The sequence below is a fragment of the Corvus hawaiiensis genome, chromosome 8 (assembly GCF_020740725.1).
Source record: "Corvus hawaiiensis isolate bCorHaw1 chromosome 8, bCorHaw1.pri.cur, whole genome shotgun sequence".
In the NCBI taxonomy this organism is placed as follows: domain Eukaryota; kingdom Metazoa; phylum Chordata; class Aves; order Passeriformes; family Corvidae; genus Corvus; species Corvus hawaiiensis.
Genome location: NC_063220.1, coordinates 5,633,794 through 5,654,267, shown reverse-complemented (window position 1 = coordinate 5,654,267; position 20,474 = coordinate 5,633,794). Strand labels below are relative to the sequence as shown.

General features: G+C 40.9%; 1 protein-coding gene across 1 annotated transcript in view; it reads left to right on the top strand.

The window, feature by feature from the left end:
- Positions 1 to 58: 58 nt before the first annotated feature.
- LOC125329326 (SEC23 interacting protein) overlaps positions 59 to 20,474 on the top strand; it is a 35,314-nt gene continuing 14,898 nt past the window's right edge. Inside the window, exons 1-18 of the mRNA XM_048311098.1 lie at positions 59 to 248; positions 3,954 to 4,474; positions 5,876 to 6,071; positions 6,524 to 6,717; positions 7,038 to 7,127; positions 9,217 to 9,337; positions 9,670 to 9,759; positions 10,407 to 10,548; positions 11,794 to 12,002; positions 12,627 to 12,745; positions 13,329 to 13,499; positions 13,886 to 13,981; positions 14,162 to 14,368; positions 14,529 to 14,684; positions 15,253 to 15,355; positions 16,261 to 16,446; positions 16,859 to 17,021; positions 19,012 to 19,112. Of these exons, the coding sequence (XP_048167055.1) occupies positions 107 to 248; positions 3,954 to 4,474; positions 5,876 to 6,071; positions 6,524 to 6,717; positions 7,038 to 7,127; positions 9,217 to 9,337; positions 9,670 to 9,759; positions 10,407 to 10,548; positions 11,794 to 12,002; positions 12,627 to 12,745; positions 13,329 to 13,499; positions 13,886 to 13,981; positions 14,162 to 14,368; positions 14,529 to 14,684; positions 15,253 to 15,355; positions 16,261 to 16,446; positions 16,859 to 17,021; positions 19,012 to 19,093 (2,988 nt within the window). The 5' untranslated portion in view covers positions 59 to 106 and the 3' untranslated portion in view covers positions 19,094 to 19,112. The remainder of the gene's footprint in view (positions 249 to 3,953; positions 4,475 to 5,875; positions 6,072 to 6,523; positions 6,718 to 7,037; positions 7,128 to 9,216; positions 9,338 to 9,669; positions 9,760 to 10,406; positions 10,549 to 11,793; positions 12,003 to 12,626; positions 12,746 to 13,328; positions 13,500 to 13,885; positions 13,982 to 14,161; positions 14,369 to 14,528; positions 14,685 to 15,252; positions 15,356 to 16,260; positions 16,447 to 16,858; positions 17,022 to 19,011; positions 19,113 to 20,474) is intronic.

Below are 20,474 nucleotides of genomic sequence, written 5' to 3'. Positions count from 1 at the left end.
TGGCGGGCGGGCCCGCCTCCTGCCCCTCACGGCTGCGCGCGGCCGCCGCCGCCATCTTGAGTGAGGGCGGAAGGGGCCGGGGCAGGGACGTGGCCGGGGCGCGGCCATGGCGGCGGCGAAGCCCGGGGGAGGCACCGGCACCAACCTGCTCTTTTCGTCCTCCGCCACCGAGTTCAGCTTCAACGTGCCCTTCATCCCCGTCAGCCAAGCGCCGGCCGCGCCGCCCGGCCCCGCGCTCCTGCCCGCCGGTACGGAGAGGGGGAGACAGAGAGATAGGGAGGGAGGGTGCGCAGCTGGGAGCGCAGGGGCTGTGCGGGGTCCCGCCGGGTCCCTCCATCGGACCCCCGCCGGGAAGGGGCGGGGGCCGGGGGAATCCCCAGAGCCGAGCCGGGGCTGCCAGGGGTGGCTGCGGGCCTGAGGGGGCCCGGTACGTGTGGGCTCGACCCGGCTCTGAGGCTCTCCGGGTGTCCCTGGTGGTGCCTCAGGAGAGACACTGATCGGGATTACATATTCCGCTTTCTGGCACTTAATTTCTTCTGCTTTCCCCTACTTAATGCTTGTGTTTGTGGTTTTTAGCGCTGTGTCAAAGGACGGGCGCTGATCATCGCGTTTCTAGCTCACCGACGCGTCAGTGCTTCCATTCACTGTGTACTTGCTGTTTTCGCGTTTTTTAAGCTTCTCTCTCATGTTATTTTCTGTTTTACCAGTTTGAAAATAGCACGTTAAGCAGCCACCTTAAATATCCTTTGCTAATTTAATCCTGGTTCTAATATCCTTTCCTCGTAAAGCTTTGATGGTACTCCTGACACATGCGTGTGGAACTTAAAATCTGATGCTTAGGCAGTTTCAGATAAAAGAATGGATTTTTCTAGGAAGTCAGAGAATAAAGCTTTAAACACTAGAAATGCATCTAGAAATCAGATATGTCAAATTTTACTGCATTGTATATGTTGGGATTGGACAGATGACCTTTAAAGGTCCCTTTTAACCCAAAATATTCTGTGCTAAGTCTTCAAGACTTCATTTCAACACTGTTGTGTCTTAGCTAAAATAAGTATTATATAGCTGGAAATCAGTGCAGTACCTCTCTGTAGATTTAATAAAATGTTTGCTAAATATGGCTTTGGAATAGTTTTTTAGATCAACTACTTTTTTTGGGTAGGAGGGATAAAAGCATCAGAATATTATTCCTACTTACTTGAGGTATCTAGGTAGTTGATACATTTACTAATTCCATTGTGTAATTCTTATAGTTTTTCTTCGAGGCAATTATACATTAATTTTTCATTAAGAAAATGAAGTAATTTTTAAGTGCTGATCTGGCTAGTAGCTTTGCACAAATGACTGTTCTGGCAATTTCCTGAACATTTTTAGGCCAGCCAGGGATAAAATCGGATGGAATTTGATTAATGTGGTGAATCTTATACTCTCCATGTGACTTAAAATTTGATCGAGTGAGGATTCATGGTTCTGCTGCTGGAGTGAATTTCAGTGTCAGAGATTGTGCCACATTCCATGTCAGTCTAAGTAAGGCCCATGTCCTATTAAATGTTCTGTTTCCATGGTCAAGTGTTCTCACCATCTGTCCAGCCAGGTGTTGTTGGGATCTTGCTGAGTACAATAGGTTGTATTTGGAATCCTAGTATGAAACACGGAAGAACAAGCTCTTGAGTTTGAATTTTAAATTGTGTAAAATGTAATAAGAAACAATCCTGGGATTTGTCATCTGACAGCCAACATTAGGGAGCTGTGTGCAGTCATTCATTTGTTTATCCATCTCTAAGAGTAAGTATTTAGTGGTTTGAGCTCTGCAGTTGGACAATAAGAGACATTCTCCAGCTCAGGTGTGGGTGCTGTAACTAATGTATTTACTGTAGGAAGGGAGGAGTGTTCCCAGTGAGGATGTGGACTGATGTCATTTGTGGTTGTCTGGTGACAATCTGTGAATGACAAGGTTCTGCCTTGTTTAGAGAGGGATGTCCAGGAGGTTGACACAGTCACAGTTGAAGAAAGACTTGTTTTGTGCATGGGAAGAACACATGTCAAAGCTGTACACTCATTTTTGTACATTTGTATAACATGCTTGTCTTTCCAATATAGTTTTTTGCAAAATTAGAAAAAGGATAAAAAGATAAAAGATGCAAGATAAAAAGTAATGTTTTGTGTTGGAAAACTGGATGTGCTGGAAAAATGTGTATGTATAGTTTTGGGGTTTTTTGACAGAACTTTTGTCAAGCCTGTTTTTCAGGGAAAGCTGCACTTAGGCTAAATGTCCAAAGCCTATTTGAAACTGGGGAAGAGTAGCTGTTTTGTGAACACTCATTAGCTAAAGGCCTTGGGAGCTCTTGAGCATATTGCTGCATGTTTATGGTGACCTGACACGGTGAGGTGAAGGGCCTGCTCTGCTGCCAATTGTTTGGGAAAGCTGAGAGTTGACTGTGGTTTGCAGTGTGCTTCTCTCTGTCCCACGGTGTTTGTGAAATATGAAAGGAAGGGGATTTTATTGTTTAGAAGTTGAGACCTTTTATTTAGTATAAATGGTTACTCTGCTTGCAGCTGGGAGATAATCCCCAGGCCTGACTTCAGAGTGGTTGTTGCTTCTAAGTGGTTTCAGCGTTCTCCACACAGTGGCTTGCACACACAGATTTTGGCTTTGTTCCTCAAAGGGGGATCAAGTACTGTAAATGAAAGTAAGAGGAATTGATAAATGCAGGTGATGCCTCAAATTGACGCTGTCTGCAAAGTCTAAATAAAATATGGTTAAAATAGTTCTTACTAATCTTGGCAGCTGAGTTTTTTATGATGAATTAATTAGAACAGCAGCTTCCTAGGGAGACTTCTCTGTGGATTCCCCTGCACTCCCTTGGTACTCCCTATTACAGTTGTGTTGGCTGTGGGTAAAGACATTTGTTGTTGGCTGCTTGTAGCTGCAGAGGCTTTTGGTCTCTCTCTGCCGGGGGACTGAGCAGCAGAGATACTCCGTGGTGTCTTCCCCACAGCCTGGGGTCATTTGATTGCCAGGCAGGTGAAACACTGCTGGTTTCTGCAGATGGCACTGACTCCTTGCAAGGTACTGTTCTCTCAGCAGGCAGGCAGTGCTGCTCAGGCCATCACAGCCTTAGGTGAGCTTACTGTGAGACCTATAATCATGACAAACCTCCTTTTTTCCCACTTGTTCCTAGATCACTGCAAAATAGAAAACTGTGATTGATCAGGACCTGTTTTATTTATTTTCTCAATGTGAAAGGGCGTTCATGGCCTTGCATCTTTAAAATCCTCTCCTGCAATTATGCAGGATGAGGACTGATTTTTTCTGCACCAGAGATGTGGCTTTTATGCAAGTCTAGAGTAGGATTTTTTAGAGAGAGCTGAACTAAGTCCTGCTCATTAAGTGGCTTGGGATCATGAGTTATGGCCACCTTGCAAGTCAAATGAGAAACCTTTAGAGGGCTCTGCTGAAGGAGCAGTAAAGAATGGATGGGTTACCCAGTAGGTTTGGCCTGTTTAGGAATGTTTTTAAGCTCTATCCTAAAAATTGGAGCATGAAGTCCTATGCTTAGTAGCTGTTTTCATGGTGAAAGGATATGAACCAAGGCTGTTCTTGCATTTGAGGGATAAGTGAAGTTGGGAGGGATTTTAGTGCCTGCCAAATTGCCCTGGGAAGGTCCTGAGTCCAGTTATATTATGGTTTCTTATTTAATATTTTTAATATTTGTTGCTTTTTCTGTGTACACTGGTGACTTTCACGGTCCATTTAAAATGTCCTTGAAGACTTAGTATCTTTTGTTTCATTTTATGACGTGCTGAATCAAGGATGTGTGAGCTTTGTAATCCTTTTGGCTTTCTGGGGGCCAGCAGTTTTGGCAATAGCTGATGATGTTATGGAACATTTTGACCCCATACAGTGGTTTGAAGCTCTCACAAGATCTCTGGCGATCCTTTTGTTTTTACAGATGATTCTGCAGATGCTGGGGAAGAGGACAGCTTCTTGGGTCAGACTTCTGCCAGCCCCAACCCGCCACAGACTTTCAGCTACTTCTCTCAAGTTCCCAGTAGCCGCGATCCCTTTGGAAGTATTGGGCAGCCACCCTTAACAACTGTTTCAACACCTGTCGGAACACCAGCCTTCTCCAGACCTCCCACTTCACTTCCACTCGTGTCTGGGTCACAGGATGGGCAAAATGCCTTTTCACCACATATTCCCAAATCCCAGTCTTACAGTGCACCGCCCACTTCCCAGGTGGGAATGGCGCCTTATCAGCCCCCTCAGCAGAGCTGTCCCCCGCCGGCCAGCACTGCCCTGCCCGCAGGGACCCCCCAGCAGGGCTATAACCCCTACAGGCACACCACCCTGAGCAGCAGGGCCAACCCCTACCTCACCCCGCCCCAGCTGCAGCAGAGCCACCCCCCTGCCACAGCTTCTCCTGTGCCACCTGTGCAGATGTACCAGACACCCCCGGGGCCACTGACCCAGGTATGTGACTCCTTCCAGCTACCACAGCAAAACAGTCACTTTCCTCTTTGAACTGTGTGTTTTATCTTCTGAAGATTTTTCTTCTCTGCAAAAAAAACCCAGAAAAAAATCTTGAACCATTTATAACAGCAAAGTCTTTTCACTAGAAATAGCTTGGAAATGTTGTTTCAGGAAAACTTCCTGATCTTTGAAGTGAGTGTACCCTGAGGCTGTGGGAGCCTCTGGGCATCAGAAACAAAGCCAGGTTGTGAAGTTCTGTTGCTCTTTTCTGTGGGTTTCTGAGTTTGCTGAGTTTCAGCCATGCTGCTGCATTTTTTGTGCCTCAGCTGTAAATCAGGTCATTCAGCTATTTGCAGGATATGGGCAAAAATGTTTTTTGAAGCTGGTTTTGTTGGTGAAGCCAGAACTTTTTGAAACTAATCACATAAAATTGTCAGCAAACTCTTTGAAACACATTGGTTGAGGATTTTGTGTGATATAAAGCATTAATCTCCATTCTTTTTTACCTGCACAAAATCATTATTAAAATAATGCTAACAGGTTAGTAAAACCTGGCACGTTTGCCTTGAAAACAGCAAAAAATTTTTTTTTATTTTTGCCTGAGCTACTGCTACATTTCTGTTATGAATAAAGAATGTAAAGATTATATAATGACAAACATAGCAAAGGCAGTAGAACCTAAACAGTCTGGAGTTTTAGATTATATAATTTCCGAATTTCTGTTTGTTGAATTTTACATGTTGTACAATATTTTTGTGCCTTTTTTTTTTCTTTTAAATATATCATCAGCCAAGGCAGTTGCTACTGCTGACATCAATTGCTTTTAGTTGTACTGATTGGGATTTTTGTACAATTTGTATGAAATCAGCTTTATGTACACTGTAGACCCGTTCAAAATCAGTTACTTTTCTTCTCCCACTGATGCTACATTTCAGTTTGAAATCTGCCTGTTTTGATCACTTTGCAGGAAGAGAGCTACTTAAGTGGCCACTTGTTAAAACTGGGAGTCTTTATGCAAAAGCATAGTTATGTGTAAAAGAATAATGAGAAGAATGCATTTTTATTTCCATGTCAAATTTTGTGGCTGTAAGAAACAAGCTCAGCTCGAGTTTTGAAAATTTAAGAGAATTTGAAATCTCACTGATTTTAGGTGATCGTGAAGCTAAACCATGGCAGCTTTTAACATGTTTGTGGGAATGAAATTCACATTCTTTCTCAGTTTGAAAAGGTGTAAGTTTTCAAACACATGATAAGGTGGACAGTTTTTTTAAAATGGAAGGTAATGTTCTTGGGGAGGAAAAGATATTAGAACTAAAGGTTCAGAGTGTTCCCTGTAGCAAAGTATAGAAAAGTTCTGTAAAAACCATGTGAGATTGAGGTGCTGAGCCCATCTCTTCTCAGTTTCCACAGTCCCAGCCCCAGCTCCAGCCTGCCAGGCCTGCAGGGCCCCTGGTCCCAGCCCCTCCTGTGCTGCTGCAGAACCAATACGAGCCAGTTCAGCCGCACTGGTTCTACTGTAAGGAGGTGGAGGACAAGCAAATATGGATGCCATTCAGCATTCTGGATTCTGCAAAACTAGAGGAGGTCTATAATTCTGGTAAGCGAGCAGAAGGACTAAAGGAAAATATGGGGGTAATGCCACTTATGTGTACGGCAGTAATAAGTAAGGTTTTGAAGATGTATTTTGTGCCACTTAATTTGTTTCACTGACATCATCACTGCTTGATGCTGTCATTGTTGAGCTGTACCATCCCAAATAGGTATCAGATTTTCATATAGAACTCCTAGTTATTTGTGTCTTGGGTTGCCTTTTTGTTAAATTGCCAGTTCTGGAATAAGTATTCATATTTGAGAATTTTTCAAAGGTTTTTTGTTGTGTACAGAGCATATAGAAGCATTTTAGAAGCATCACAATGTTACAAAGCTTCTCTGCCATTGTGTGGCTATCAGTCCTAATGGCCTAATATTGATCCCAGGAGTGGCCGGGGCTGGGCTGAGATAGGAGGGATGTGTGTTAGTGTGGTAACCACGTGTGGCTGTGTGTCCCAGTCCAGCCTGACCCTGAGAGCGTGGTGCTGTGCACGGACGGGGGCCGCTACGACGTCTTCCTGTACGAGCGCGTGAGGAAAGCCGTGTACTGGGACGAGGAGCCCTCGGAAGTGAGGCGCTGCCTGTGGTTCTACAAGGGAGACAAGGACAGCCGCTTCATCCCTTACACTGAGGATTTTAGTGACAAATTGGAGGTTAGTAAGTCACAAAGTGTTAGATCAGTGTATTACTCATCTTAGAAACAGTTCTTTCTGTTTCATTAAGATGATTTCCAGAATGAACTTTCTGGCACATAAGCAAATCCTGGAAAGAGGAGTGTCTAGAAGGCCACATTGCTCCTGCATCAGTCCTGCACTGCTGTGACCTAAAATCTACTTGTGTAACTCTACATGTGACATTTTTATATGAACAAAGTTATGTACATTTTAACTGTAGCATTACAGATGATGCATGAGGCCACAAAATACTGAGAAGGTTGCCATGCTGATTTTGTGTAACTTGTTTACTGTTTCAGGCAGAATATAAAAGGGCAGTAACTACAAATCAATGGCATCGACGACTTGAATTTCCAAATGGGGAGACAATTGTTATGCATAATCCCAAGGTAATGATTTTGGCAATTGTGTCTCGCAGGATTCATTAGGGGTGAACGAGCAAATGGATGGAAGCAAAAATTGAATGCAGTCTTAACTGTTGCTGCCTGTTTTGAGCTTCCCATCCCCCCTCCCAAAGACATGTGCTCCGAGTTCCTTTGTTCCAAGCGCGGGCAAAGCCAAATGTAACTCAGACTCTTCAGCAGTGTCTGATTGGCCGCTCACCCCGGGTCCGCCCCCAGTCATCCCCTTGCCCCTTCTCCGAAATAAAAGATGGTCGAGGGGAGGCAAAGGCTCTCTCTCAGCTCAGCTACCTTCCTGTAAACATCTCTGGTCGTCTGTCTCATTTGAAGGCTTCTAACTGCAGGGAATTGAGCGAGCAGGGAGCTATATTTCTCCCTCTTTGCTTCTGCTGATGGTATTTGCTCTGCAGCTGATTCAGGTACCGATTTTAGAGCTACTAAAGTGCTAGATCGCCCGTGCTACCTCTCAAGGCTGCTCGAGGCTTTCTAAGGCATTGAAATACAAGCGCTAGCCGGTATAAAGCTGAAAAGATACCTTTACACTTAACCTTGCATGAAACAGTACCAGTTGGTTGTTCTGAGTGTGTGTGCATTAAAGATGATCAAGTTTACAGAACACTGAACTTCAGTGTGCTGTCATGTGGTTCAAAGACAATGCTTTCTGAAACCTAAAGAGAATAAGGGTTTGCATAGTAAATATTTTGGCTAAGCGTAACTGGCAGCAAATGGTAAGCAATTTGAATTAATTTAACCTCAGTCTGTACCAGAAGAAAGAGAATTAAAAGTAAGAGCTTTCATGTGGAGAAGAGCGCTTAATCTGGCTAGAAGGTAAGTAGTCAGTTTATTTAAGCCCTGAGAAGGTTTCTGCTGTGACTTTTTAGGCCATAAGAAAGCATAGCAAGACAAGCTGTAGAAGTTATTCTAAATACTCTGTGAACAGTCTCATGTGATTAAAACATGGACTTCAGCCTTATTGACCAATGCTGTTAACTGTTCCCTTATCACAGGTGCAGTAATTAATACATAGAACTACTCAAGGGCCAGAAAGGATCATGGTTGTTATGCCATGGTGATTTTTTGCCTTTTCTTTTTGCCTGTTATACCTTTTTATAACTTCTGTATTCTTAGTGCTTTTTTGCCTGCATTCTTGGACTTGTTAAGCTAGGAGACTAAACATCTTAGAAGCTTTGTAGTTAGGGATCAGTGTGCCCCAGACCCCAAGGTCCTCTCCAGAACACATTCTGTAAACTAAGATAGAACCATCCAGGGGAAGGTTCCTTGGGGAGGGGGGCTCACTCGAGCCTCTCGTTGGGGAATTTTTGATAGATATGCTAATTAGTAAGACCTCTAATGTTATACCAGATCTCTTGGGGAGGGATTGTGGTGTGCATGGAGGTGCATTCAACCTGGACATGTGCACCTAAGGATCCTTAAAACAAATACCAAGGTAAAATCCCTTTTCCCTTCTAACCGTGTTTGATTCTTGATTTTAAGACCAGGAAAAGGCATCAGTTGCTCCCACTTTAAGTGTTTAATAATGCTGGTTGGGGAATTCGGTCCAGTAAAAACCTAGAGAAGGAGCATTTAAACCACTTGGTGTCATAGATATGAATTCAGACTGTAATTCCTATAAACAGCTGTACTACTGAATTCCTCACTTTCTAGTGTTTTCAGACTGCTTCAAATACTGTTGTCTTTCCCTGAAAGATACTGCACATTTTTTTTTTCCAGTTTCTCCTTGTGATAGAGTTATTGTAAATAAGGTAGTAGTCAATTTCCTTACATAAGCAGTAATCTGCTAAGGAAGAGTGGATACTGGAGAGTGGGAAAGAGGAGCTTGAATAATGCTTGGCTGAGTTAAAATGGTTCAGAATTACTGAGCAGGCCCAGCTTCTTCACCTAGTGGTTAGAGTCACCTGTTTGCTTTTCACACTAAGGAGGACTTTGTGGAAGAAAACATTTGAGTTGCAGATGCAAGGTAAAGCAGTCAAAAAATGCATTAAACCATGCAGTGCTTTCAGACTAACATGAGTCTTGAGGGCTTACTGTGGTTAGAATTGGACACTATTTGTTGCAGGTCATAGTTCAGTTCCAGCCTTCTGCCACACCAGATGAATGGGGCACCACTCAGGATGGCCAGGCAAGGCCAAGGGTAGTGAAACGTGGAATTGATGATGACCATGATGAGATTCCTGATGGTAGGTGATGAGATTCCTGGTGTACTTGGGTCTGCACTGGGGGCAGTCATTTTGGATCTGTGCAAAAGCTGGCCAATACTGGGTGGAGTGGCTGTGTGCTCTTTGTGCCTGGAGTCTAAAGATTAAAGTTATTCCTTCATCTAAACTGCTTGAAAGAGGTTATCTGGTTTTAATCAATGGAGTCTTGTGGGCTCTGTTATATCCTGAACCATGTTGTGTAATAGGCTTTATAAAACAAGCATGTATTACACTTGCTTGACTCTAAACTTCACTCCTGCAGTACATATTGGTACTCTGAATGTTTTTTTTTTCTTTTTCCTTTTTTTCTACAGGAGAAATGTCCCAAATTGACCATCTGGTATTTATGGTTCATGGCATAGGTCCTGTATGTGACTTGAGGTTTAGAAGCATTGTTGAATGTGGTAAGTTTGGGCTCATATAATGAGCATTTATATTCTTAACTTTTAAATGTGATTCTCTCTAGCTTATATTCAGATAAGCACATCTTAATAACTTTTTTTTTAAAGAAAAATTTCTGATATTAAGAAGTTCGGTTTTTTCATGGTTGTTTTCCAAAGGCCGAATCTGTGTTCTGTCAGACTTGAAGCTTTAGCTCAAGTAGTACTCAATACCAGACTTGCAGGGTGATTTGGGTTTTGGGATGTGTGGTGAGGGGTTTTTTTGGTTGGTTGGTTTTTTGCTTTTTCTTTTTGTTGTGTGAGTGGATGTGTTTGCTTTGTGTGGTTTGTGTGTGTGGTGTGGTTTTTTATTTGCTTTTTTTTTTTTAAATACATTCCAGTACGATTGAATAAATTAAAAAAGCCCTGTCTGGTTACGGAGTGAACAGGCAGTCATTGTGAGATAAATAGAAGCTTGCTAAAAAAATCCACTCTAACAGAAATGTGCACTTTCTTATTTTTAGAATAGTAATTCTTGAAAAGATTTTTCCAGTTTTCAGTTTCCATCATTTGTATTCTGATTATGTGTGAAATTATGGGGCAGGAGGGACTATTCACGTATTACTTGAGTACTGCAGCTCTCAGTTTTTCATTATTCTTTTTCTTTACAGTTGATGATTTCAGGACTGTTTCTCTGAAGTTGTTGCAGACTCACTTTAAGAAGTGTTTGGAGGAACGCAAAGTGAGCAGGGTGGAATTCCTTCCAGTTCACTGGCACAGTTCTCTGCATGGAGATGCAACAGGTGTAGACAGGTGAGGGTGTTGTTTAATGTTGAAAACCTCTTAAAAGCTGCATTTTAAGGGGTTCTGGAAAGTGGAGAAAAAGCAGTTCATATGCTCTGCAGGCTAGATGAGTAAATGTGTGACTGAGTTTCAAAAGAGAATTGCTAATTTTTAAAAATTAGTATTTTGATGAGTAAAGCTGGAAAGACATGAGGAATATTTTCTCGTGTTTATTTTCATGCACACACCTGTTCAGTACTGCATTTGCATGAGAGTGGCCAGTGCATGATACCTGATGATGAGTGAGTGCGTAGAGATTGTGATCACAAGTATGAAGTAGTGAGCATGGAGATGTTTTGTCCAGTACCATGTGTGGACAATTCAGAGTGCAGAGTTCTCTATTCATTACCTTCCTGCAGTCTGATTGAGTTTGACCCTAGGAGTTACTTCTGAGGAAGACATGGAGCCCTCTGTCCGGTCCTAGAGGGGTACCCGAATTATGATTGGGCACTTGAGCTAAGGGGTTCTTTTTTGAAGCAAAGTATCTATATTTGGGTAGGAGTGTTACAGCATTTAAAATTCTGTTTTAAAATCCCTTCTCTGTGCCTACCGCTTTGCTGTGACTTCACATTTCAAGCTGTTTTCCCTTGCTCAAAGTTGGGGAAGTAGAAATTGTGAGGGTGGAAACCTGTGCCACTTAAAGTGATGCTGATGCTCTCCAGACTGTTCGAGCTTAGTCGAATCTCACTGCTTTCCTCCAGTCTTGGTGTTTTATTTGCATTTGAGCACTGCATGAGGAGGGATCCTTATTCTGTTAATCAAACCAGGCAGTCTCAAGCCTATAGCAATTCCACTGCAGCTGTCTTGACTCCAGGCAGGCAGATGGTGATGCCAAGCTTTTTCTTCAAAAAGAGAGTATTATGATTCTATGATTCTAATTTTATATGTGAGTTCCTTTTTCTCTTCCACTTCAATCTGCTTACCAGACTTCTCTGGTACTTTCTGAGAGCAGTGTTGGAATAGAGAAGACGTTATTTCAGGCATCCCTTCAGCCTGGAGAGTAAAAAAGGGAGCTGTATCGTTCTCAAATATTACAATCAGCAGGTAGCATTAATGTATGAATATGCAACAAGGCCAGAAGGCTGTATGGTTTTTTAAAATCTCTTTAGAGACCTTTTCTGTAGAATTTACATGGCATTAATTTCAAAAGCTAACAAAGTCCTCACGAGTGTTTCTTTAAAGCCTTTCATGCTTCTAACGATTCTGTGTTACCAGGAACATAAAGAAAATCACTTTGCCGAGCATTGGTCGCCTGAGGCACTTCACCAACGAGACGCTGCTCGACATCCTGTTCTACAACAGCCCCACCTACTGCCAGACCATCGTGGATAAAGTGGGCATGGAAATGAACCGCCTGTATGCGCTTTTCATGAGCCGCAACCCCGACTTCAAAGGGGGAGTCTCCGTGGCTGGGCACAGCTTAGGTGATTGTCTGAGGAATGCTGCTTTTATCCCAAATCAGTTCCTTCTTGAGGGAATTGGAGCCTTCATTAAGCATAAGGCTCAAGTTAGCTGTTAGGGCTTGGCTGTCTTTCAGAAAACAGCTGACTGAAAGACAAACACCTCTCAACAGCTGAGTTTCTCGGCTTTGAGAGAAAGTCAGTACTTCCCTTCATGAAAACTTAGTATCTAATCTGCATTTAAAGTCAACAGGTTATCCGGTGTCTTGTTAGGTGGGTGATTTCTGTGTCTCAGAACCCCACTTAGTAAGACCACAATCATTTTTTGGAAGATAGAATAAGTGTTAGAGCAGCATATTGACATATTGGTTTGGAATGGAACTTTTCCTTCAGTACATCAAGCAGTCTCAGGTATTGAAGGAAAAATAATTTAGTCATGGCATCTACATAAAGCATGAACAGAGAAAAAAAAGGGTTGCTTTTAGTTGAGAGTGATTATGTTCAAGTTAATATATGGGTATTTTAATTCAGCCATCTCTTTTGATCAATCTGTACTGTGACATTACTATTGCATATAAATCTTGCTCAAGATTTAGGGACAGGAAAACCTGGTATTTTTCCCAAGTCAACTCTAATTCCTGTTTGCAGGTTCCTTAATTCTATTTGACATATTGTCTAACCAGAAGGACTTGGCTTCATCAGTAAATTCTGGACCATTCTCTGGTGTTAATGGGAGTGTGAAGGATGTGGCTGTTCATGATAAACAGGTAATTTGCATGCTGGTCTTTCCAAGCCAATAGATCTGATATTCAGTCATTCCTTTGTTAACTTTTCAGAATTTATTAGCTGAAACATGTTTGTGGGTTTTGATAGTACATTTAAACATGTTAATGGAAAGATGCAGTTTTGTAAATATTGTCAGTTCCCAGGGCAAATTAATTAGATCTCATGTTAAGTTCCAAGTAGGTCAGTAATGAGATTTGATGGTGAACATCAGCTTTGACCCTTGTGAGCATGTAACTTCATCTAACACTATCTAAATTGTGTGAGAGATGTATAAGAGGGAAAGAATATATGTGTGTTTAGTCTGAATATGGTGACCAATTGTTTGATGAATAAAAGGAAGCTTTTCTGAGAGCATTTTGTCCCTCATAGTAATTTTTAAATATTTATTTTGCAGGTCTATTTTAGTGGAAAATCTGTGTCCTGCTTCCCTAAAAGTGGATGTATGTTTACAGAGCTTGCATTCTAATGTTTTTAAGAGAAAGTAGTCCAGCTTGGTTTTGTTTGCTGCATATTGGTTTTTCACTGTCAGAGGATGTGATTCTGTTTCTGTGCTGTTTTGTTAAGATGACTGAAGATACCAGTTCCTTGGGCTCCTCCATTGCTACTTCTGGTGATGATCTTTGTGAGCCTGAAGCGGATGAAGATGTTCCTACTTTGCAGAAGACTCTGGAAATGCTCAGTCTGTCAGAGTACGCAAGCACCTTTGAAAAGGAGCGAATCGACATGGAGTCTTTGGTACAAAAATGTTCACTTGACTTGTAGGGATTGCCCAGGGTATGGAGGCTTATGTTTGGGTTTTCTTGTTGTTTTGTTTTTCCTTTGCGTTCTGTGGCCATGAGAGCAGTTGCAAAGATAAGATAATCAATGCATGACTTGAAGACTAAATGTTCTGTGGCTCTTGTCGTTTTTTTCTTGGTGTGGTGCATTCCCCCCAGTTATGTTAAGGCACTTTGTGTCACATCTTTTTAATTTTTTGCATTTTCTGTAGCTTTACAAATTGACTTAACAAATTCAGAAGTCATTGCCAGTAAGAAATGATACATTTTACTAGAAAGGTTATAAGTACTTTTTCTACTAGAAAAATATGTTCTGATATGTGTGTTTGGATTTTTTTTTTTTAGCTCATGTGTACAGTTGATGACCTGAAGGAGATGGGGATACCTCTTGGACCAAGAAAGAAAATAGCTAATTTTGTAAAAGACAGAGCAGCCAAGCAGGTAAATACATATTTCAGGATTGAAATAAAAAGTTGTTAGGCAAATGTAACTGACTTCCTTGCTGTGGAGTAGCTTCTATTCTTGAACACTCTTGTTAACATCCTGAATATATTAAAGGAATTTTGACAACTGTGAAATTAACTTTTTTTTTCTCCCTAACTTTAAAACTTTTCTCAAAAGGAACAGAAGAAAGCAGTGGCAGAAAAGAAAGCAGTGCTGGCTGCCACACTCCAGACTCAGGAAGACACCCAGAAACCAAAAGAAGCAGTTTCTTCTGTCTCCCCTTCAGAGTCTGGTCAGATGCACTCAAAGAGGAGGCTCCCAGTTGGTGCATCTGTGTCTTCTGTGAACATTGACTATGAGTATTTTGAAGTTGGAACTGGCCAGGTGAGTCTACATAGATTTAAATGATTTCAACAATTTAAAGGATTTGAATAATCCTGTCTTTTCATTAAATTTTTCTTTAACGTTGATGACCTTTTGCTACTTTCTTTGAAGCTTTGAAGCTGACAGTTCTGAGAGATGATGTCTGATTTCTGTCTGGTAGGTTTCTGTGGTTTACAATGCATTGGACTTTGAACCAGATATTTTCTTTGCTCTTGGTTCCCCCATTGGTGTGTTCCTTACTGTGAGGGGTGTGGAGAAGATTGATGAAAACTACAGGCTCCCTACCTGCAAGGGGTTCTTCAATATCTATCACCCAGTGAGTAGCAGTGTGTTTGAAATTTGATTTTAGTTGATGTAGATGATAAAAAAGGCAGAATACTAAGTTTTGGCTTCTGAGCATTACACCTCTTGTTCCCCTGTGTACATTTCACAAAACGCTTTCAGGCATGGGTTGGTTTGGTAATATGTGCCTTGTTCCTTTTCAGAACTAAGGAAGTTTTTTTGGGGGGAGTTGTTTGGGTTTTTTTCATTAGTTTGAAGCCACTTTTGTAGATTTTTATGGAATGTTTGTATTTTTACGTGTTGTGTTTGTCCTTTTCTGTCTCATTTTGTTTGACAATTCCACAGTGACATGTTGATAGAGATTGAGTGCAAGGAAATCTTGCTGTTGTGTTTCCTCATTAGAATCTCCTTCTGTAGGAGAACAAGACCAAAGTAGTTCATGAACCTGCCTAATGTGTCAGGAACTGAATTCTTGTAAATTCATAGTACAGAATTCAAAAATGGTTGTCTATAAACCATAAATAGGGATTTTTTTTCACTGAAATGTAATAATTAAAATAATTTTAAAGATAACAAAATGTCAATATGTTGTTTCTTAACAGCTTGATCCCGTAGCTTACAGGTTAGAACCAATGATCATTGAAGACCTGGATTTAAAACCAGTTCTCATTCCACATCATAAAGGCAGAAAAAGACTTCATCTGGGTAAAAAGAAAACTTATTTCATATGGATTCTATTCATTATTTACTCATTTGATGCCTTAGAATATTGTAAGATTTTAAGAGACTGATGAATGTTCCTGGGTATCTGACTCCATGTTGTTCCTAAACATCAGAGGTGATTCCACCCAGCCCTGTAAGTTGGGCATTCACAATTTCATTCAAAATTAATAATCATATTTCCTCCAGATTTAACCTTCTCATTACCTAAGTTCCATTAAAAAAATGCTGTACATTGCTTGTTCATTTCTAAGATCTGAAACTGAGACTAAATTTATTGGTTTTTTTAATTTGACCCTAATGACCACCATGATGTGTTTAACCAGAGTCTCTTCAGTGTTGGAAACCCTGAGGGAGAAGGAGGTTCTGTAGCCATTGGGACTGATTTTGTTGCTCCTGGGTGCACATCAGACCAAGGTGGTCTACTTAAATTTTCCACATCTAATAAGGAAAGTCAGTTTTGCTGTTGTGCAAGTTCACAGAGCCCTCCTGAAAGTCTCTCTTCAGGCGCTTGGAGAGATTCTGTAGCATCTGTCCTTTAGAATTGTACATTAGGGTGAGTTTTCTTTGCTAGACTAGACAAGCTACTTGTTTTAGGTTACAACTCTCCAAAGGTGTGTATAGTAAAGGAGAAAAATACGGTCTGTTGCTCTTTACTCTTTACTTTGATGTAGGTGGGTTCATTGACCTACTCAGTAGGAAGTCGATTGTGTATTAATTGCATTTCACCTAATCTTGAATAGAGAAGCAAGAAAGACACATTTATGACATAGCAGGCCTGTTTCTCCTGGTAATTGGGGTGTTTATTGAACAGAGCTTCATCATTCTGATTTTAGTTTGTAATTTTAAATCCTTCTGTAGTAAATTTTTTGGTTTTTTTTCTTTCTCAGAGCTGAAGGACTCTCTCTCTCGTATGGGATCTGATCTGAAGCAGGGCTTTATTAGCTCTTTGAAGAGTGCATGGCAGACCCTTAACGAATTTGCACGTGCTCATACATCTTCAACCCAGCTGCAAGCAGAACTGGAGAAAGTGGCTAACCAAATTAAAGAGGAGGAAGAAAAGCAGGTGGTGGAAGGTATGTGGTCACATCACTGGTTTTCCTGTAACTTACTTATCTCAAATAAGTTGACACTTGGATATCCCAGTGACTCTTGTTAAGGAGGCCTCTGCTAAAAGCTAAAAGCTCTGTCATTCTCCTCTTCAGCTGGGTGGGGGAGAGAAAATACAACAAAAGGTTTGTGGGTTGAGGTGAACTCAGGGAGAGATCACTCAGCAGTTGCTTCTTAAGAAAACTGTTTAAACAGTTAGGAAAGAAACAAACCAATAGTTCAGTAACCTTTCTGAACCATGCCGGACAGTTCAGGTTGTTATTGTTGTCTTACCACAAGCACTTGGAAATTACAGTAGGAAAAATGGTAATATTTCTTAATTATAGTCAAGCAGGCTGTGCTTGAACATAATTTAAATCTGAAACTCTTTAATTTTAGCTGAGAAGATCACTGAAAGCCCAGACCCTCCAAAAGATGAAGATGTTTCAGTGAAGGTTGGAATGCTAAATGGAGGGCGTCGCATTGATTATGTTCTACAAGAGAAACCAATAGAAAGCTTCAATGAGTACCTGTTTGCTTTGCAGAGTCATCTGTGCTACTGGTAAGGGGAAATATCTGTGATTCTAGAAATACTGATTAAGATACATAGTATGTATGATTGTCCAGGGGCTCAGGGTGTTGTGCTTGAATGTCACTATTTGATAATCCTATTTCAAAATAAAATTCTGTGTTAGCACACAGTAAACAAATCTGTTTGCGATAAAGACACTGCGCACTGTTCTCTTGACCTTTGACACTCCAAACACACAGTTTTAGCTACTGTCATTTTCAGAACAAGGAGAGCTCTGAAAACATTTTCACAGCTGTAGATTTTCAAATAAAACTGTTCAGGAAGGAATTTTACTAGATTACAATAAGTGGTAAAACTTTATTGCTTCCTCTGGCAGAGCAAAGGATGTGTGAACTATATTTAACAACCCACCTCTGTATGTAGTAGTCAACGTTGGGTGTGAGCTGTGCAAAGTGGTGTTGGAGGAGGAGGAGTGACTGGTCTCTCATTTTGAGTTCAGCAGGTGCTGGACAAAGGGCACTCTAAATTCTTTTTGCAGGTTTTGATTTTCAGTAGGTAATTTTAGCAGCAGGCATTTTTCCCAGAGGTTAAAATACAGCACTGAAAGCGTTACCTGAAGGGTCTCATTAAAGCCATCATCAGTTCCCCTGTGAAAGCTCAGCACCTGCCAGGGGAGGGGTTAGCGAGTCTTGCTGTGAGCACTCTGTCGGGGTGACCCGGTGGTGGCAGCGCCGTTCCACAGGCGGGGCTGAAGGGATGGGAATTCTTTCCACAAGGTGGCAGCCGATCACTGCCAGGGTTTCGAAAACGGTACCCGTTGCTGGTTTTGTCGTTCGAGTAAGGAAGATGAGCACGGTGATTAATGACCCAAATAGCAGAGCATTTTTTCTTAAGGAATGGTGGGAAAAGCTTTGAATTAAGTGCTCTGAGTGTTAGAGAGATTGGAGCTTGTGTTGAACCCTCTGCTTGCTTGTTTGCTGCTCATTTAATGCAGAGACCATCAAGAAATGTCTGTGCTTAATTGTGGAAAATACATATAGTCCCTTAGCTTGCATGTTTAATTCTGTACTGGTGTTCTGCAAATTGTGCTCCTCATATTTGGTGGATCACAGTTCTGGCCATCTAAATCTCTTTTACTGGCTCTCTGTGTCACTATTTTAAAAATCCCAGGAAGCTGCCCTCATCTAACAACACCTGCAGCTCTGGAACTTTGTTAAAATTTGCCTGTTTAACGTTTGTTATTTTTTATGTCGGTATTGTTTATGTGTATTTAAATAGCATTTTATAGATGAATAAGAAAATTAAGTCTATTCATGTTAACTTTAAATTCAGATAGCCTGAAGCTTTGATTTTTGAAAAGAGGAGGGAAAACGGCCACTTGGAAACATGGCACTTGAATTATGTTAATCTTTGTTATTTGAGAGCTATCTTACATTTTAGTGGTAAGGAAGAGAGGAAGACTATGGGTATTTAACACAGTCTGTTTACAATTAAGGGCCTGGTAGCTAGAGAAGAATGAGAATATTGCTGCTAGAACTGGCAAGGCTGAGTTTTGACACTGGGCTAATTAATGGAGTGGGACAAGATGAATAGAATGAAGTGTGGAATCTGTTCAGGACCTCAGTGCAGACCAAAAGTGATGCATTATTTGAGGAGATTAAGACAAGGAAGTAACATCAAAGAGGTGGATAGAGGAGGGGATTTAGAGTTGCAGCATAGGAAGTTAGGGAGGACAGAGGAGGAGGAGGTGCAGTAGAAAAAAGGTTAAATGCATGGGCTAGGGCTGATAGCAGAACTAGTTCTAAGCTGGTGTAGAATTGTAGCTTGAAGGAAGTTGGTAGAGGTAAGGCCATGTTCATGAAAAATAAACACTAGGCCAATAAGTTGTGCAAACTTTAGAGAGCTGAAATAGGATGAAATCTGACTTAGGAGAATTAGAACATGGACCATAGTGAACTAACTTATTCCTTTTTGGTTTTTTTCTTTTTTCCTTTTGTTTTATTTATTTCATTCTTCATAGGGGATCTGAAGACACTGCCTTGCTGTTTCTCAAAGAGATATACAGGACTATGAATATCAATCCTGAGCAGCCACAGCATTGATGTATGAGCACATGAATTTGTAAGTTTGCTCTAATGTAACTTCTGTGCTTATGTCAAATTCAGCTGAAGCTTAGATGTCTTTACTTTCCCTTTCTCCTGTGAAGTTTCTATTACAAAGCAGACAGCCATAAAATGTCATTTTGATTGCAAAAACAATTTCTAAACTTGAATGCAGAGGAAGCCTTTGAGTTCTTCCTTTAATTCCCAAAAGATGTCTGATGTTAGTGGTTTTGGTACTGGATAATAATTGCCAGTACAAATACAACCAAAGTATGATCTCTTTATCGTGCTTGTCTCTGTTTGGTTGTTCAGTGAATGTTCAAGAGCAGGAAAATTTGGTGAAATTGAATATGATGAAACTTCATTTACAGTGCAGTAGATTAAAGAACCCCAAAAGTGCTTCACTGCTGCAAGGTCCATATTTGATCAGTTGACCAATGGTGCACATTTGCCAGCAAAAAGCTGTTTGTCTCCTAAGAAAGTGTTAAACATTGATATTGATAAATTACTGAATGAGACCCTTACATAGGTCAGTATTTTATTATCTTTGTATAGCTTGAGAATTTCAGTAGACCAAGTGAAAGGACACAGCATGGAAGCTGGTTCCCTTGGGAAAGAAATTAAATATACAGTATAATTTAATATCTTAGATCTGAAATATTCTTGCAGGTATTTTTATTTTAAGATGTATGGTTCCAGACTGGGGATCTGTATTGTACCAGTTTGCATCACTGCATGTTATAGAAAAGAAAATACTTCATTTTGAGAGGCAAGGAAGAAATAATATGCACCTTGCCTTTGTGGAATCATACAAGATAGTTTCTGATGTATTTCTCCATTTGCAGAAGAACTGATAATGTCAAGGTACATAAATACCCAGCATGAAGAGAAATGCTTGACATTTCAGAGGAATATTTTAGGTGTCTTTCATTGCTATCATACAGTTTTAGTACTCTTTTGTAACAGAATGCTTCTGATGGTCAGTTGATAGCAGCTTTTTTAAAAATAAAATGTCAAGGCTGATCAAATGCATTTCTTTAAAGCATTGAGAAGTAAAAGGAAAAAGGCAGCACCAGCTGGCTGCACAGCTCTGACAGTGGTGTATCAGTCATCATAATGGCTTATGCAGAGTCTCAAGTCACAGTTGCAGAACTTTTTCCCTACTTCTGTTTCTTTATGATGGCTCTGGTTGAAATCATAGGAATCTCATTGCAAAGGAGATGCCTTTAAGTCTCATTGCAGGGGGGAGTGGGATGTGATAATTTACCAGTGCAAAGCTCAGAGGAGTTTGTTGCTCAGCTGCAGCAGACACTGGGTTAATTGTGGTTTTTTCATTGAGAATTACACAGTTGGGGGACAGTTTAGCAGGATGTTACACAAC